This window comes from Pan paniscus, chromosome 21 (assembly GCF_029289425.2).
Source record: "Pan paniscus chromosome 21, NHGRI_mPanPan1-v2.0_pri, whole genome shotgun sequence".
NCBI lineage: Eukaryota > Metazoa > Chordata > Mammalia > Primates > Hominidae > Pan > Pan paniscus.
Genome location: NC_073270.2, coordinates 43,244,601 through 43,258,598, shown reverse-complemented (window position 1 = coordinate 43,258,598; position 13,998 = coordinate 43,244,601). Strand labels below are relative to the sequence as shown.

Sequence of the window (13,998 nt, the reverse complement as noted above, 5' to 3'; positions counted from 1 at the left end):
CAGTAGTTTGTTCTTTTATATGTAAAACACAGTATTCCATTGCATGAATATGCCACAATTTATCCATTCTCCGGTGATGGACATTGAACTATTTCCAATTTGAGCTATGAATAAGTCTGCTATGAACATTCTTGCACAAGTCTCCATGTAAACATAGGCACTCATTTCTCTCGGGTACATACCTAGGAGTGGAAATTCTAGATCACAGCATAGGTGTATGTTTAGATTTTGTAGATACTGGTTTTCCAAAGTGGCTGTACCAATTTCCTCTGCCGTCAGCACTGCAAGAATTTGTTGCTCCACAGCCTCTCAACATTCAGCTCTCTTTTTCCTTTTTTGTTAGTTTTTATTTCATAATCATAAACTCTGCAATCCACCTGGGCATGGAAGGGAACAAGGAAAACATGAAACCCAAAGGGAACTGCAGCGAGAGCACAAAGATTCTAGGATACTGGGAGCAAATGGGGTGGAAGGGTGCTCTCCTGAGCTACAGAAGGAATGGTCTGGTGGTGAAGACAAAACACAAGTCAAACTTATTGGAGTTGTCTACAGTCAGCAGTGGTGATCTTCTTGCTGGTCTTGCCATTCCTGGACCCAAAGCGCTCCATGGCCTCCACGATCTTCATGCCTTCTTTCACCTTGCCAAAGACTACATGCTTGCCATCCAACCACTCAGTCTTGGCAGTGCAGATGACAAACTGGGAACCGTTTGTGTTGGGTCCAGCATTTACCACGGACAAGATGCCAGGACCTGTATGCTTTAGGATGAAGTTCTCATCATCAGATTTCTCCCCACAGATGGACTTGCCACCAGTGCCATTATGGCATGTGAAGTCACCACCCTGACATATAAATCCTGGAATAATTCTGTGAAAGCAGGAAACCTTATAACCAAATCCTTTCTCTCCAGTGCTCACAGCACGAAAGTTTTCTGCTGTCTTTGGAATCTTGTCTGCAAACAGCTCGAAGGAGTAGGGGCCTAAGGGCGCGTCATCGACAGTGATGTCAAAGAACAAGGTGGGGCTGACCATGGCTGATAGTATGGGGATCCCAGCGGCATCTGCAAAGCCAGCTCTCTCTTTTTCTAAACAAGAGCTTCCACTACAAGACTCCTCTTGTCATTCAGTGTTGGATACTGGGTGTGGCTGCCATGGATGCATTGATCCTTTAGCCTGTAAGCAGCAGGATGGTGGGAGGCCACATTCAGGCCTGTTTTGAGTCTCAGCTGGAGGAGAAATGGACATCTCCTTGCTTTGGATGTGACCTCAGGAACTGGATAGCCATCTTGTGGCCATGAGCATAAACCAGCACAAGGACAGAAGATAAAATGAACCTCAGTCCTTGATGACACTGCCTAGCCACTGAGTGGCAGGCTACTTATTTTTTTAAGCCACTTGATGTAGTTGTGTGTTTAACTTGCAACATAAAAGATACAGTCCACCAACCTTCTTTATTCCCAAACCCCAACGGCTCCATTTCTGTTCTCTACAGCATCAGCCCCACTGAGCACTCCCTCCTTCCTGAAACCTCCTCTCTAGGACCCACACTCACTTGGTCCTCTTTCTACCCCACTGGCCACTGCTTCTTAGTCTCCTTTCCTGGATCCTCCTCTTCTTTTCTCTCCACCTTCTTTCACTTGCGTTCTCACCCAGCACCATGACCTTTGTATTGATGCCCCCAGATATGTATCTCCTGCCCCAGCCTCCGTTCGCAGCTCCTGTGTCACATAAACCTGCCTACTCACCCTCTCTGCCTGCATGTTGCCCCGACATTTCAAACTTAACTTCTCAAAGCCGAACTTGATCTTCCCCCTCAGTCCGTTCCTCCTTCAGGCTTTATTGTCTTGGTCAAGGAATCTTTTACCCTTTCATTTACTCAAGGCTAAAACCTAGCGAGGAGTTATTGCCAATGCCTCCACATCCACCCACGTCCAATCTTCCACCCTTCCCTTCACCTCCCCAAGCCACCGCCCTGTCTGAGTCAGCATTGGCTTTTGTCTGGAAAGCTGCAACCACCTTCTAACTGGTCTGCCTACACCCACTCCTGAGTGCTTTCCAAGCCATGCGGCCTGGGTGGCCTTTCAGAAATCCAAATTTGCTATCCTTTTCCTGATGAAAATGGCTTCCCCTGACTCTCAAGAGAAAAGCCAAATTCAGTATGTAGCTGACCTGTTTTCTTCTGTGCTCACCTCACCCCAACTCTGCCGCTTCCCAGCTCCAGATCTGGGACAAATGTTCTTTCTGCCTAGAACATTTCCCCTCTCACTCTTACCCTAATCGTCCTTTGTTTCTCAACCTAAATGCCATCTTCCCAAGGAGGTTCCACCCTTTCCCTACATTAGTACTCCATTAATTTCTCCTAACACTCTCTACTTCTTCTCACAGCACTTCCCATGATGTGTAATTATGTATTGATTAAAGTCACTAATATACAGTGATTATATGACTGTCTCCCCGCCTACCCGCCATTAGACTGGCAGCGCCTTGAGGTCAGGGACACACCCAGGTTACCGACTCTACCTGCCCTTAGCACTGCGCTTGGGTACAGTAAGCGCCCAAGGAATATGCTTAATTAGCTAATAAATGACTACACGGACTCATTCAAGCCTCATAAAAGCCCTAAGGTGGGCATTTCAACAGAAGCCGGGTCGGGGTGGGCGAGGGGCTCGCTGGCCCAAGGTACGGGGCAAGTGGGGGAGCCGAGGCCTGACCCAAGGCAGTCCCAAGTTCTGAGCCCGGACCTTTCAGCTCCTGAGCCTTGGCTGCATGATGAAACGCTAGGGAGGGGGTGGACTTTGAGCCACGAGAAGGTTTTCCCGGAGTCCACGGACCATCCACGCGGGCAAGAACGAAGCGGGTTCACCAACAGGAACACAACCCGGCCCGCCCCGCGCTCACGGAGTAAGGATCACAATCTGCTGCATATGCATGAGGACACCCGGCCGCGCTTCGGGGCTGTCCACACTGCGCCTGATAAAAATTATTCGGGCTTGAGGACCTCGGGGCTCCCAGAGTTTTGTAAAAGTGCGCACAAAGTCCTCAAAGGTGGTCTGTGGCGGATATTTACGGGAAATGGGGCGAGGGTGAGCCCCCTCTTCGGGCCGTGTGATCAGGCGTTTGCGGTAGACAGCCCGATCCCAGGATGGGTCCTCGGCCGGCTCGACTAGAAGACTAAGGGGGCGTCTCCCCGGCTTCCTGCGGCGTCGGTGGCGAGCTGAGGTGGAGGCAGGCTGCGGCAGACGGCGACAGTGGCGGCGGCGCCATGGCAGGGCTTGCAGGTACCGTGGCGTCAACCTGCTTGGGGCGGGATGAGAGGCCCTCCATGCGGCCGCGCCGCCATATTGTCCCTTCTGGGTCACCTTAGGCGTCGCCGGGTCCCCGTCACTGGGGTTTTCCTTCCGCATACCCCGGGAAGGCAGGGCGCCCCTGTCCGGCTTCAGGTGATTGCCGTGATTGGACCTAGCCTGGGCCTTGGGGGGTCCCTTCCCAGCCCGGAGGTGGGTCATAGTACTCCTGGGTGCTGGCTCTGGCCTTGTCCAAGGTCAGCGCCCTTGCAGGATGAGACAGGCAGAGCCGGGGGCACGGGGCTGGGAGCGCGACCACCATCTCTGCGGCCCCGGGTTCCACGGCAGGGTGCCCAGCTTGTGAGAGGCCTGTCACTCTGTCCCCATCAGTTTAGTTGCGTTGCTTTAGTTGCTTTTTGGGGGGGGGGAGGTGGGGGGACGTGGAGGGGAGGGGAGAGAGGGTCTCCTGAGGCTCCGCTTCGGTGTCTGGGGTGATAGGCTGACGCTCTGCTAAGAGTCGCGGGCGCTTCTTACTCCCTCCAACTTTACATCAAGGGTGGACATCCCTTCCCTTTCCTTCTATAGACGTGGGGAGTGGCCCTCAAGGGCAGCTGAAGGAACGAAATGCCTGGCGCACTAATGGCCTGGAAAGGAAGCATGGGGGATGGGGGACAGTTGTTTTTTCCTTCCCCTTTCCAAATCTCCTTTAGTTTCCTTCCAGGCCTCCGTGTCCCATTTCATCGCCGAATGTTGGGAGATTGGGGTCTGTCCTCGGAAAGAAACAGCCTTTCTGTTTATAGGTTTGGATCGTCTATCCCTTTCAGGGAACTGGTGTGTTGGGGACGGCTTCTCTGCCCTGCCTGACATGGTCCAGTCATCCCGTCAGCCTTCTGGACGGCAACACCAAAGCTGGGACCAAAAAAAAGTTCCAGCTTAAGTGCTAATGCCAAGTGTTAGATCTTGTTTGCTTGTTTGTTTTAAATCAGAGACTAATTAATGTCAAGCAAATCTGTTAAAAGATTTGATCACGGGAAGCCTGGTCGGTTTCCAGTGACCAGGTCAATTCCATACCTGAAATTAGTCTTGTTAGAGTTGCTGCCAAAAACAGTTTAACCTTTAATCTGTAATATGTTGTTTCAAGGAGGAATCTGGGTTAGGCTGTCTTTTTTTGTTGTTGTTCTCCTATCTTTGAAACACATGCACTCCATTTCAAGCCTGTCCCTGTGCGATATACCAAGAACCACGCGTTGCCTGCCTCTCTGACTTCCTGCTCTGGAAATGCTCAGGAATCTGGATCCTGCTGGGGCATGCATGGGCCCTGTGGGAGGGCAAGTCGGGGAGGGGAGGATAAACAGGATCACTCCCAGGGAAGATGGTGACAACGTGTCTCTGGGGCATATAGAGGAAGTCAGAGGTTACGGGGGGAAAAGAGATAGTTGTTTGACTAGTGTTTTGTGTATGTGCATGAGTGCACACGTTTAAATCTCTGAGGGGGGGTGGGGGCGGTGGGGGGGGGAAGTTAACTGCAAATTCAGAATCTCCCTTTGGGGTGTTGGCTCCTGAGGAGATACACATTTCAAAATAGATATCTAGTAAATGGCTCACAGCAAACCTGCTCCCCGATCCAACAGTAATCCGTTGCCCAAGCTCAAGGAACTTGCCCCTGCCCTTCCCTGACAGCAGACATCCCTTCCTTCAGTGACAATTCAAATATTCCACAGATAAAGGTAACAGTGTCACATAGCACCCTGCACCCCTAAAAGTCAGGGTACCTAAACACCTCTGGACTTAACTTCAGTTCGTTAGGCTAAGAAACTAACATCCTGGAGTATTAGTCTCAAGGGTCTCTCACCTGTTGCTGGAGTCCCACAGAGCTATTCCCAATTCCTTCCCAACCGATCTGCTCTGTCCTTGGCCTTGTGGGGGCAAAGTCTTCTGGGAGCAATGATGGTTTAGGCAAAGGGGACTTTCAGCACTGTGACTAAGGGCTGTGCAGTAAAACACTAGTCATTTTCAATTCTTCGCATTGCTCTCTATCAGAATAAAATGTTTAATGGTATAGTTTGTGGAAAAAATTTTATAAACAAGGTGTGTTTGGACCATCTAGGCATTGCATGGCATTGCACTGGATGGAAAGTGAATGCACTGTCTTCTCTGGTGGGTTAAGTTTGCTGCCAGAACATGAGGTTTTGTGGGTGGAGGATGCAAATGGGGAGTGGACATTGCACATTGAAGCCCACACGTGCAGGTGCAGGCCACCAGGGCAGCCCTTGCCTGGAAATCTGTCATCTCACCTTGCCACACTCACAGCCCTGCTGATGGACGGATGGAGGAAAAGGGCTTTGCCAAGATGATATGGAAAGCTCTGGGGCTACCAGGAGCCTCTTGTCTTCTAAGTGGGGGCACAGGAGGTGCTGTGTCCAGAGCAGCCAGCTCTTACCATGCTGCTTTGGCCTACCTCCCTGAAATCTGCTACCTTGTCACTTGGGCTGAGGTTAGAGCATCAAGAAGGGCAGTGGGGCTATGGGCATACCCCTCAAAAGCTCCGAAGGGAGGGTCAGCCTTCATGGAGAACACATGTTGGTATGTTCATGATTCTGTGGGTTTAGTGTGGAAAACCACAGAAACTCCCAGTTTTGAGGCCTGCCAAGATACGGGGTTCAGAAGGGAGGAGGTGTGGGCATTGCCTGCTAATGAGTCACACTGGGGCGAGAGGAGACCTGCCTCACCTTCAGGCTATGGTAGCAGCTATAGCCACCCAGCCTAAGAAAGATGAAGTCTCAGATTGCACATCCTCTTCAAGTCCTGATGAGTCCTGATTGCCACTGCGATGGCAGTTTCTAGCGTGTTAGGGTTCACTGGCATCTCAGAGGCCCTCTTCGAGAGGGAAACTGGAGATGAAGGGTACAAGGTGACATGTCCAGGTTCCCTAGGCTGATTGATGGCAAAGTCAAGACCAGAACCGGGATCTGCACCTCCCCACCCCTATAATTCTCTGATACCGAATGAAGTTTTAGATGCCTTTAGAGGTGCTGGTGATTGGGCTAAGAAACTTAAGGGCTTGCTTAGGGGAGGGAAACATGATCAGGCTTAAGGGGGCAAGGTACTTTGTGCTCCAGAAGTATTTGTGACAGCTGTGACTAAGGGATTCGAAGAAGTGGCAGGAAGAGAGATTTATGGCCCTCCAACTCCCTCCCTTGGTGTTGACCCAGCAACAGGTGTGTAGTGACAGGGACACATAAAGCCAGAGACAAGGCTGAACAGGCGGCAGGGCCATTTGGTGAGACAGTCAGCTGACCCCGTGTAGAAAGAGCCCTGACTCACTGGGGAGTGGGAGAGGAAGACAAGTCCGAGGCCGAGCACTGCCCACCCTGACGTGATGGCAGGGGAGAGCCCAGGGCCACGGACCTGGTAAGCATCCCTAAGAATAAGGAGGCTGGTGCTGGGAAAAGCAGAAACCCAGTATTGGGGAGAGAGGTTTCTGGGGTGAGGTGGGGCCAGGAGACCCTGCAGAGTAGCAAGGTCAGGCAGATTGTCTTTGTAGTGGTCCTGGTGGATGTGGGGCCTGCAGCATTAAGCTGGGTGAAGAAGGCGCCATGCTGCACCTCTTATCCCATACTCATTGTCTAAGCCACTGTCCACCCTGCCCACTACTCATTTCTTTGGGGCTCCTGGATGGAGACCTGAAGTAAGGCTTTGTGTTCTGAAATCACCCCCTTGGTCCCTACTACCTCTTTGGAGGGCTACTCCCACCTTTTTCCCCTCCTCTCATCTTTCCCAAAGTGATACCTGCTTTGGCCCCTTATCCTAAGACCACAAGTAAAGCACCTATCCCTTTGGGGAGGGGGAAGTGGTCCCTTATTCCAGGACCACAAGTGAAGATGTCAGCCTTTCTCTTTGGGGAGAGGGGGAGATGGTCCTTTATCACAGGACAGCATTGAGATGGGGTTGGCTGTGTGAGGGGCCCAGCTTATTGCAATTTTGATGGCCCTCCTTTTTCCTCCCTCCCCCAAGCAGTGTGCCTGTTCCACAGTGGGCACATCAGCTGAGTCTTAGAAGTGCATGTTGATGCCACTAAAGAAATCACAAGAGACAAAGTTTTGGCGCGCCTCCACTGCACCGCAGGGTCCTGGGACACTGTGCGAGACAGGGGAGGTACTTTTTTTATTTTTTGTAGAGGTGGTCCCTGTCCTCCAGGAGCTTACAATCTAGCTGGGGAGACACAACTAATGCACACTTAAACAATCAGTACAATTAGCGATTACCACAATATTGACCACAACTGCATGAGACCAGGGAAAAGCAAGATCAGTGAGGGGCAAGGGGGGTTCAGAGAAAGTGTTTTAGTAAAGGTGGGATTCATTTACTTTTACTGCTTGAATAGTTCCAAATCAAGTGACACATTATTTTGGAGTAGGGTGGGCTTGGGAGGCAGTGAGGAGAAAAGGGGAATCGAGAGAGCAAATGCAGCAAGGCTGGAATGCAAGTGCCCTGGGCAAGGGACAGCGAGAGGGCCCCACTGTATTTCTTAACCACCCTCCTTCCTCAACTGTGCCCTCCAGTCCCGCCACACAGGCACGCGGTTGGTGCTGCACCAAGATTCAGGGCGTCGGCTGGCGATGTCAGAATGTCCATTCTGCTGGCTGGTGTGGTGTTTTGATTTCCATGGTGGGGCCTGCTGGCATGGCCCTGGCTTCGGGGCTGGGATGGTGCTGTCCCGACTTTGTCCAGATCAGAATGCGGTGCCTATGCCCAGATCTCAGGGGTCTGCTCCCCCTATCCCCCCTCCTCTCTCGACCCTGCCCCTTAGTGGGACCGGTGCAAAGGGGTTGGGAAGGGATCTGGTATCTTCGTCATTGTCGGTACTGCTTCTCCGGGGGTCTACTGGCCCCTCACTGACCTTGCCAAGTGCTCCTCTGGCGAGGGAACAGAGGGGACCCCACATTCCTGCGCGGCACTGGCTCCCGTGCTGGCCGAGATGCACAGGAGCACCTGATGATACGGCCGCCCAGGGCTGGGAGCTGGGGCCTCAGTTGGGGGCTCGCTGCCTGCGCTCCCCCAACACCTGCCGCCCGGTCCGCGACACCGTGTATGCCAGCTTCTGCAGGGAGTACCTGAACACCTGCGACGAGAAACCCAGGACCCACCCTTAGTGGAGAGCACCCACAGCATGTCTGTGGTGCTGCCGTGCCCACCCCCGCCCCACCCCCTGCCCCGCCCGCCCATCCAGCGTAGGCTGGAGAGGCGGGCGCGGGCACAGCTTGTCCACGAGTCAGGGCAGCTGGAGCTTTTCCAACTGTGCTGAGAGCTGCATGGCGGCAAGCTGATTGGACCCACAACTTAGGTATACCTCACTTCTCGCAATGGGCTGTGTCCCTGGAGGATTTCGAAAAGCGAATCCTACCCAGTAAATGCAGCATTCCAGGAACACCTTGAAGGAAATATGCGATTCCTTTGGCAAAGGATTCCTTTAGCAGGGAATTCTTCCTGCAAAGGGAGCTTTTAGGGTAAATGATTTTATGGGCAAAGCGCTTTCTTCTGATTTATCTCTTTTTACACAAAGCGCTTTTGCCTCTTTTTGATTTTTTTTTTTTTTTTTTTTTTTTTGTAAAGCAATTGTCCTTTTTCGGAAGTGCTTTTTTTCCCCTTCTGTTTTTCTCTCGAGGGGCTTTTTCCTCTAATTTTTTTCTTTAAAGCGTTTTTGCCCGATCCATTTTTTTCCGTTAGCTCCCTTGTCTAATTTTTTTCTGCAGTGCGTTTTTAATCTAATGCATTTTTTTCTGCCAAGTGCTTTTCTCCGATTTATTTTTCCTGCAATGCGCGTTTTTCTGTTTTCCTGTGAACTACTTTTTCTCTAATTCGTTGTAGGGTTTTTTTTTGTTTTTTTTTTTGCGAAGTAATTTTTATTTTTTCTGAGAAGTGCCTTTTTCTAACTTATTTTTTGTTCCACCCCCGCAAGCGCTATATGTTTTTTTAAATAAAATTTCTCCGCAATGCGCAATTTTTTAAGGTGGAAAATTTTCACTCTGCGAGCTGTAAAGTCTTGCAACACAGTAGTGCCCCGCCTCCCTCCTGGGGTCGAGTCCGGGTGTAGCGGGTTTTTCTTACCGCGTAGGTCGCTAAATGCCTGGGTGATCGTCCGCAGCGGTCGCCCGCCGCGCCCCGAGTCTTTGTTCCCGGGCAGGCGCGGGCGCACTAGGGAGGGTCAGCGCGAGGAGGACAGCGCAGGGAATGGGCAGGGGGCGCGCGGTGCCGGCAGCGGCACTTGGGCAGGCAAGGATCGCGGCAATCGGTGCCGGCAGCGGCACTTGGGCAGGCAAGGATCGCGGCAATCGGAATAGGACGGGTCCGGGAAGCGGCAATCGCGACGCAGTCTTGCGGGTTCTAGGGGCGCGAGTTGGGAACCCTCTCCCACCCGAAACCCCGTCAGACTTACCTGCAGCAGCACGCGGAAGATGTACCAGCCGATGATGAGCAGTTCAGCCGAGGCCGCCGCCACTGCCGCCATGGTTCCAAGAATGGTAGGTGGGTGGTCGAGAAAGAGGGTTTGCCGAGATCCGCTGGTCTCGGAGTCCGCTGTTGGGCGCACTGCCGCAGCCGCGGTGGCCGCGCCTTAAGTACCCGCTCGCCACCTAAGTGCGCATGCGCGCCTTGGGGGGTGTTTATGAGGAGGGGTGGCTGGGGGCGCTCCTCATTCGCCAGGAGAGGAAAAAAATAATCCATCTGCTCTTTCCATACCGACCCCCGCCTCCTGAGTTCCATCTTAGCCCCCTTCCAGAAGATTCCGCCGTGCTTGCTTTTGGATTTTGCTTTAAAATGGAGGGGTACCACGACTCTGGGTAGAGTACAGGGCGAGAATGGGGGTGCAGGTCTTAGTGTGGCGCCCTTCTCCCCAGTCCCTGGCCTGCAAATTTGAGCTCAGTCTCCGGTGCCACTCCAAAGCCTACCTTGGGGATGGATGGAAAACCGAAATTAGGGAGGGGTCATCTGCCCCATAGAGCAAAAAACGTGGTGCCCCTTTCAGAAGCTTTGGCATAATAGGCCCGTGCTCGGCGCTCTTTTCCTAATACTGAATGAGTTTTAAGCCCAGGTCCTCTGCTTCATGAGGGTGCCTGAGCGCGTAACCCGTCTGATTCTTTACATCTCTCTTACGGTAGCGAGGAGATGAGAATCTGCGGTGGAGGTCGCTACTGTAGGGAGCTGAGCCAGAGCACTGCGCTTTGGGCGCAAAAGCAGTAGTCACCCGGTATCTGTGGGAGGGATACAGGAAGGATTGGCGCCCTTCGTATGCACGGAAGGAATGAGCTCTACGGAGAAGTGGTTGGAATATGCTCGGGGACAGTTTTCTGCTGGACAGGTCGTTTCGACCTCTGTCTTCCGCTCCCCTCCCCCAAGCCCTGGTAGGTCGGCCTTAGCCAGTGGGGTTCTTTGTACCCGTTGCGCTGTGCGGCTGGATCACCGAACGGGGTTACGCTACCGCTACCGGAGGGTTGTGGCTACCGCAGCCCCGTTTCCAAGTGAGGCGGGTCCCTTTTAGACCGCCAGTCTTGTGGGTCCCTCGCACAGCGCGGATTTTCCGGCGGGAAGACCGGAATGCGGTTTGTGAGTGTGGTCCCCGCGCACCGGTAGCCAGCCGAAAGCACCTCTTTCCAGCAAGCTGCCTGGCCCAGGGACCAACTGGCATTTGCCCCTATGTGGATAGAAAATTAATTTTCATTAAAAGCTCCCAGAGGTCAGGTTCTATACAGTGCCAGCAGCAGATGGAGGTGTAATGATCCAAACGAGTTCAGTTTGGACAAAGTAGCATAGTGACTTTTTTTCTACATTGACTTTCGGAGAAGTTGGCAGATTCTGGCAAAGTGACGCCGGGCTGTTTGAAAAAGGCAAGCTTAGCCTAGGCTGCCATCTTAAAATATTTCGAGGCTGTAGCTGCCTCAGGATCCTTTGCCTGTGGTCTGGTGGCCGGCAGTGCCCCGCTAACAGCTTTAACTCTGCACTTAGTGCCTGAGCACCTATGGCTGTGAGAGATGCTAGATACAGAACCCTGTCCTTACCACGTGGGGGCACAGCAGGGAGCCCTTGGTCGTCCTTTGGCAACTACTGGGCGGTATTGTGAGGTCTGGGCCCCTTGAGGACGGGCTGCAGCCCCAGGAGGCGATACATGATCTCTGCTGGGCAGGGCCCAGGCAAAGCCAGCCCACTGTGTGAAACCGTGCCAAAGAGCCCTCTCCCCGATCCCCCAGGAGAAGCCCCGGGGAGACATCCCAGGAAGCTTCCCGAATTAGTGACTTGGAGAGGAGTAGAACTTTCATGGGTGGGCAGGGAGGAAAGGGCATTTCACATTTGCTGTTGTTAACCATGATCCATTTTCCCAAATAAGTATACATTCTGTTCCTGTTTTTTTTTTTTTCTTTTTCTTTTTTTTTTTTTTTTTGTCTGTCTGTCTGTTCTTTGTCTGTTTGTCTGTTGTGTTGACTTTTCTCTTCAGGATCCCTGCTGCCTTGGTGATCCCGGGCTGACAGCCAGAGAGCACAGCGGCTCAGCTCCTGGAGAGTGAGGGTTGAAGAAAGCGGAGGGCAGCCGCCTGCGCCCGCTGGCTCCCATTAGGTCGGTTCCTGCAGCGGTGCCCGGCGCCTTGGTGAAGGCCCTGCCCGGCAGAGATCATGTATTGCCTCCAGTGGCTGCTGCCCGTCCTCCTCATCCCCAAGCCCCTCAACCCCGCCCTGTGGTTCAGCCACTCCATGTTCATGGGCTTCTACCTGCTCAGCTTCCTCCTGGAACGGAAGCCTTGCACAATTTGTGCCTTGGTTTTCCTGGCAGCCCTGTTCCTTATCTGCTATAGCTGCTGGGGAAACTGTTTCCTGTACCACTGCTCCGATTCCCCGCTTCCAGAATCGGCGCATGATCCCGGCGTTGTGGGCACCTAACGGCCTGCCCTGTTAGCTTTCCAAGGAAGCAGAAGACGGGAGGGGAGGCATTGACATAGGTCATAAAGCATTGGAGTTTCAAATCCCGCAGCCTCGCGGGTGTCACATTCCTGACGGCGCCTTTTTGGCCTGTGATGTTTTATCCTTACAATGTGAATAATGGCACTGACCGGTGCTTTTATTGTAAAGTCCTATAGTCGTGGGTGGTCTTGTGGTTGTGTGTGTTCTGTCCCCATCTAGGTCCTGGCTGGCCGCATGACCACCCCTCTCGCCTCATTACTGTGAGGAGTCTGGGTCCATCCTGGTCAGCTGCCCCAATGTGACCTGGGGCAGATAAAATGCCAGTCTCATTGTCACCTCTGTGACCCCTCCTTGTCAGGGTCTCCTTCCTTCCCAGAATGTTACTGACTCCTCAGTCCCTCTTCTGGTTTCCCTTTATTTCTCTTCTACCCTTTTCCTTTTTTGGGGAGTACCTGTCCAAGACAGGGCTCATTTTTGCACTTATCTCGAATTTGAAGAGATTGCTGACGCCCGAGAGCCTCGCTTTTTCATCCTTCTTTCCTTGTTCAGCAGGCTAGACAGAAACATGTCTTGACTGTTAGTTGTCCACAAATCTTCAGTATTTTCTCCACTTCATTTTTAAGAAAGGAAGCAACAGATAGATGTTGCTCTTTCACCTGGGTGTCTGGGCTCAAGCTTTCCCACCCAGCCTCACTTCCTTTGCCCTTCCTCCTGCCTTTCTCAGCTGTCCCAAGGAGGGGGCCTCATTGTGTCTCCCGTGCATGCTCTGCAGCATTGAAGTATGGTGTGTTCACGTAGTTCTAGCAGTCCCCAGCTGAGTGAGTGGGAGAGTACCTGTGTCTTTCGTAACGGCCATGATCCCCTTGATAGATGTTTGGATATTTTTTGGTGTGCCCTGTGCGTGTGTGTGTACAAATACATGTGTATATTCCTTTTAAAGAAGCTTTATCGAACGTGTTCTGATTTTGAGGTTTAGCAATAGCTAGCTATTTATGGTAGGTGCCGCTACAGTTTTTATTTAGCATGGGGATTGCAGAGTGACCAGCACACTGGACTCCGAGGTGGTTCAGACAAGACAGAGGGGAGCAGTGGCCATCATCCTCCCGCCAGGAGCTTCTTCGTTCCTGCGCATATAGACTGTACGTTATGAAGAATACCCAGGAAGACTTTGTGACTGTCACTTGCTGCTTTTTCTGCGCTTCAGTAACAAGTGTTGGCAAACGAGACTTTCTCCTGGCCCCTGCCTGCTGGAGATCAGCATGCCTGTCCTTTCAGTCTGATCCATCCATCTCTCTCTTGCCTGAGGGGAAAGAGAGATGGGCCAGGCAGAGAACAGAACTGGAGGCAGTCCATCTAGGGAATGGGACTGTGAGGCCATACTTGTGAAACGTTTGGACTGCTATTCTAGAGCTTTTATTTGGTGTGTTCGTTGCACAGCTGTTTGAAATGTTTAATAAAGCTTTATAAACTTTACTTTGTGGTTTTATGTGGCTGCAGTCCATTTGGGTCGTGGTGTTGGATTTCGGAGTTGGTGGGGGGCAGGGGGAAGCATGGAGGGGCTGAGTCTTTGGCGCCAGAGTACCTTAGCCTGAAAATTTGATCTGCTTTCTGGAGAGCAGATGGTGGGGATGGGGGAGGGGGAGCAGGGGGCAGGACAGGCGGTGAACAGGAGGGAGTCTGAAAGTTTTCAGAGATGAGACATTTGCGTTTCTCAGCTCCCATGGCTTCTCGCCTGAAATTGTTTCCCTCCATAGGAGATTTGAGTAA

General features: G+C 52.3%; 3 protein-coding genes across 5 annotated transcripts; 1 reads left to right on the top strand and 2 right to left on the bottom strand.

Moving 5' to 3' along the window:
* Positions 1 to 325: 325 nt before the first annotated feature.
* Positions 326 to 2,824, bottom strand: LOC117977133 (peptidyl-prolyl cis-trans isomerase A-like). The gene has a single exon (XM_034946948.4). It carries the CDS (start codon positions 1,029 to 1,031, stop codon positions 534 to 536), a length of 498 nt encoding a protein of 165 aa, XP_034802839.1. The 5' UTR covers positions 1,032 to 2,824; the 3' UTR covers positions 326 to 533.
* Positions 2,825 to 3,192: 368 nt separating this feature from the next.
* On the top strand, positions 3,193 to 13,704 carry BLCAP (BLCAP apoptosis inducing factor). Its single transcript, XM_003831914.6, has 2 exons — positions 3,193 to 3,277; positions 11,772 to 13,704. The coding sequence occupies exon 2, from the start codon at positions 11,947 to 11,949 to the stop codon at positions 12,208 to 12,210; it is 264 nt and encodes an 87-aa protein (XP_003831962.1). The 5' UTR covers positions 3,193 to 3,277; positions 11,772 to 11,946; the 3' UTR covers positions 12,211 to 13,704.
* On the bottom strand, positions 7,382 to 12,258 carry NNAT (neuronatin). Of its 3 annotated transcripts, none has more exons than XM_003831913.7 (3): positions 9,720 to 12,258; positions 8,634 to 8,714; positions 7,382 to 8,405 (listed from the first exon to the last, which is right to left on the bottom strand). In XM_003831913.7, exons 1-3 carry the CDS (start codon positions 9,789 to 9,791, stop codon positions 8,313 to 8,315), a joined length of 246 nt encoding a protein of 81 aa, XP_003831961.1. In that variant the 5' UTR covers positions 9,792 to 12,258; the 3' UTR covers positions 7,382 to 8,312. The 3 variants fall into 3 exon arrangements, with proteins under 3 accessions (XP_003831961.1, XP_024782602.1, XP_003831960.1); XM_024926834.4 differs by having other exon boundaries at positions 8,639 to 8,714; positions 9,720 to 9,926; XM_003831912.7 differs by lacking the exon at positions 8,634 to 8,714 and having other exon boundaries at positions 9,720 to 10,792.
* Positions 13,705 to 13,998: the final 294 nt, after the last annotated feature.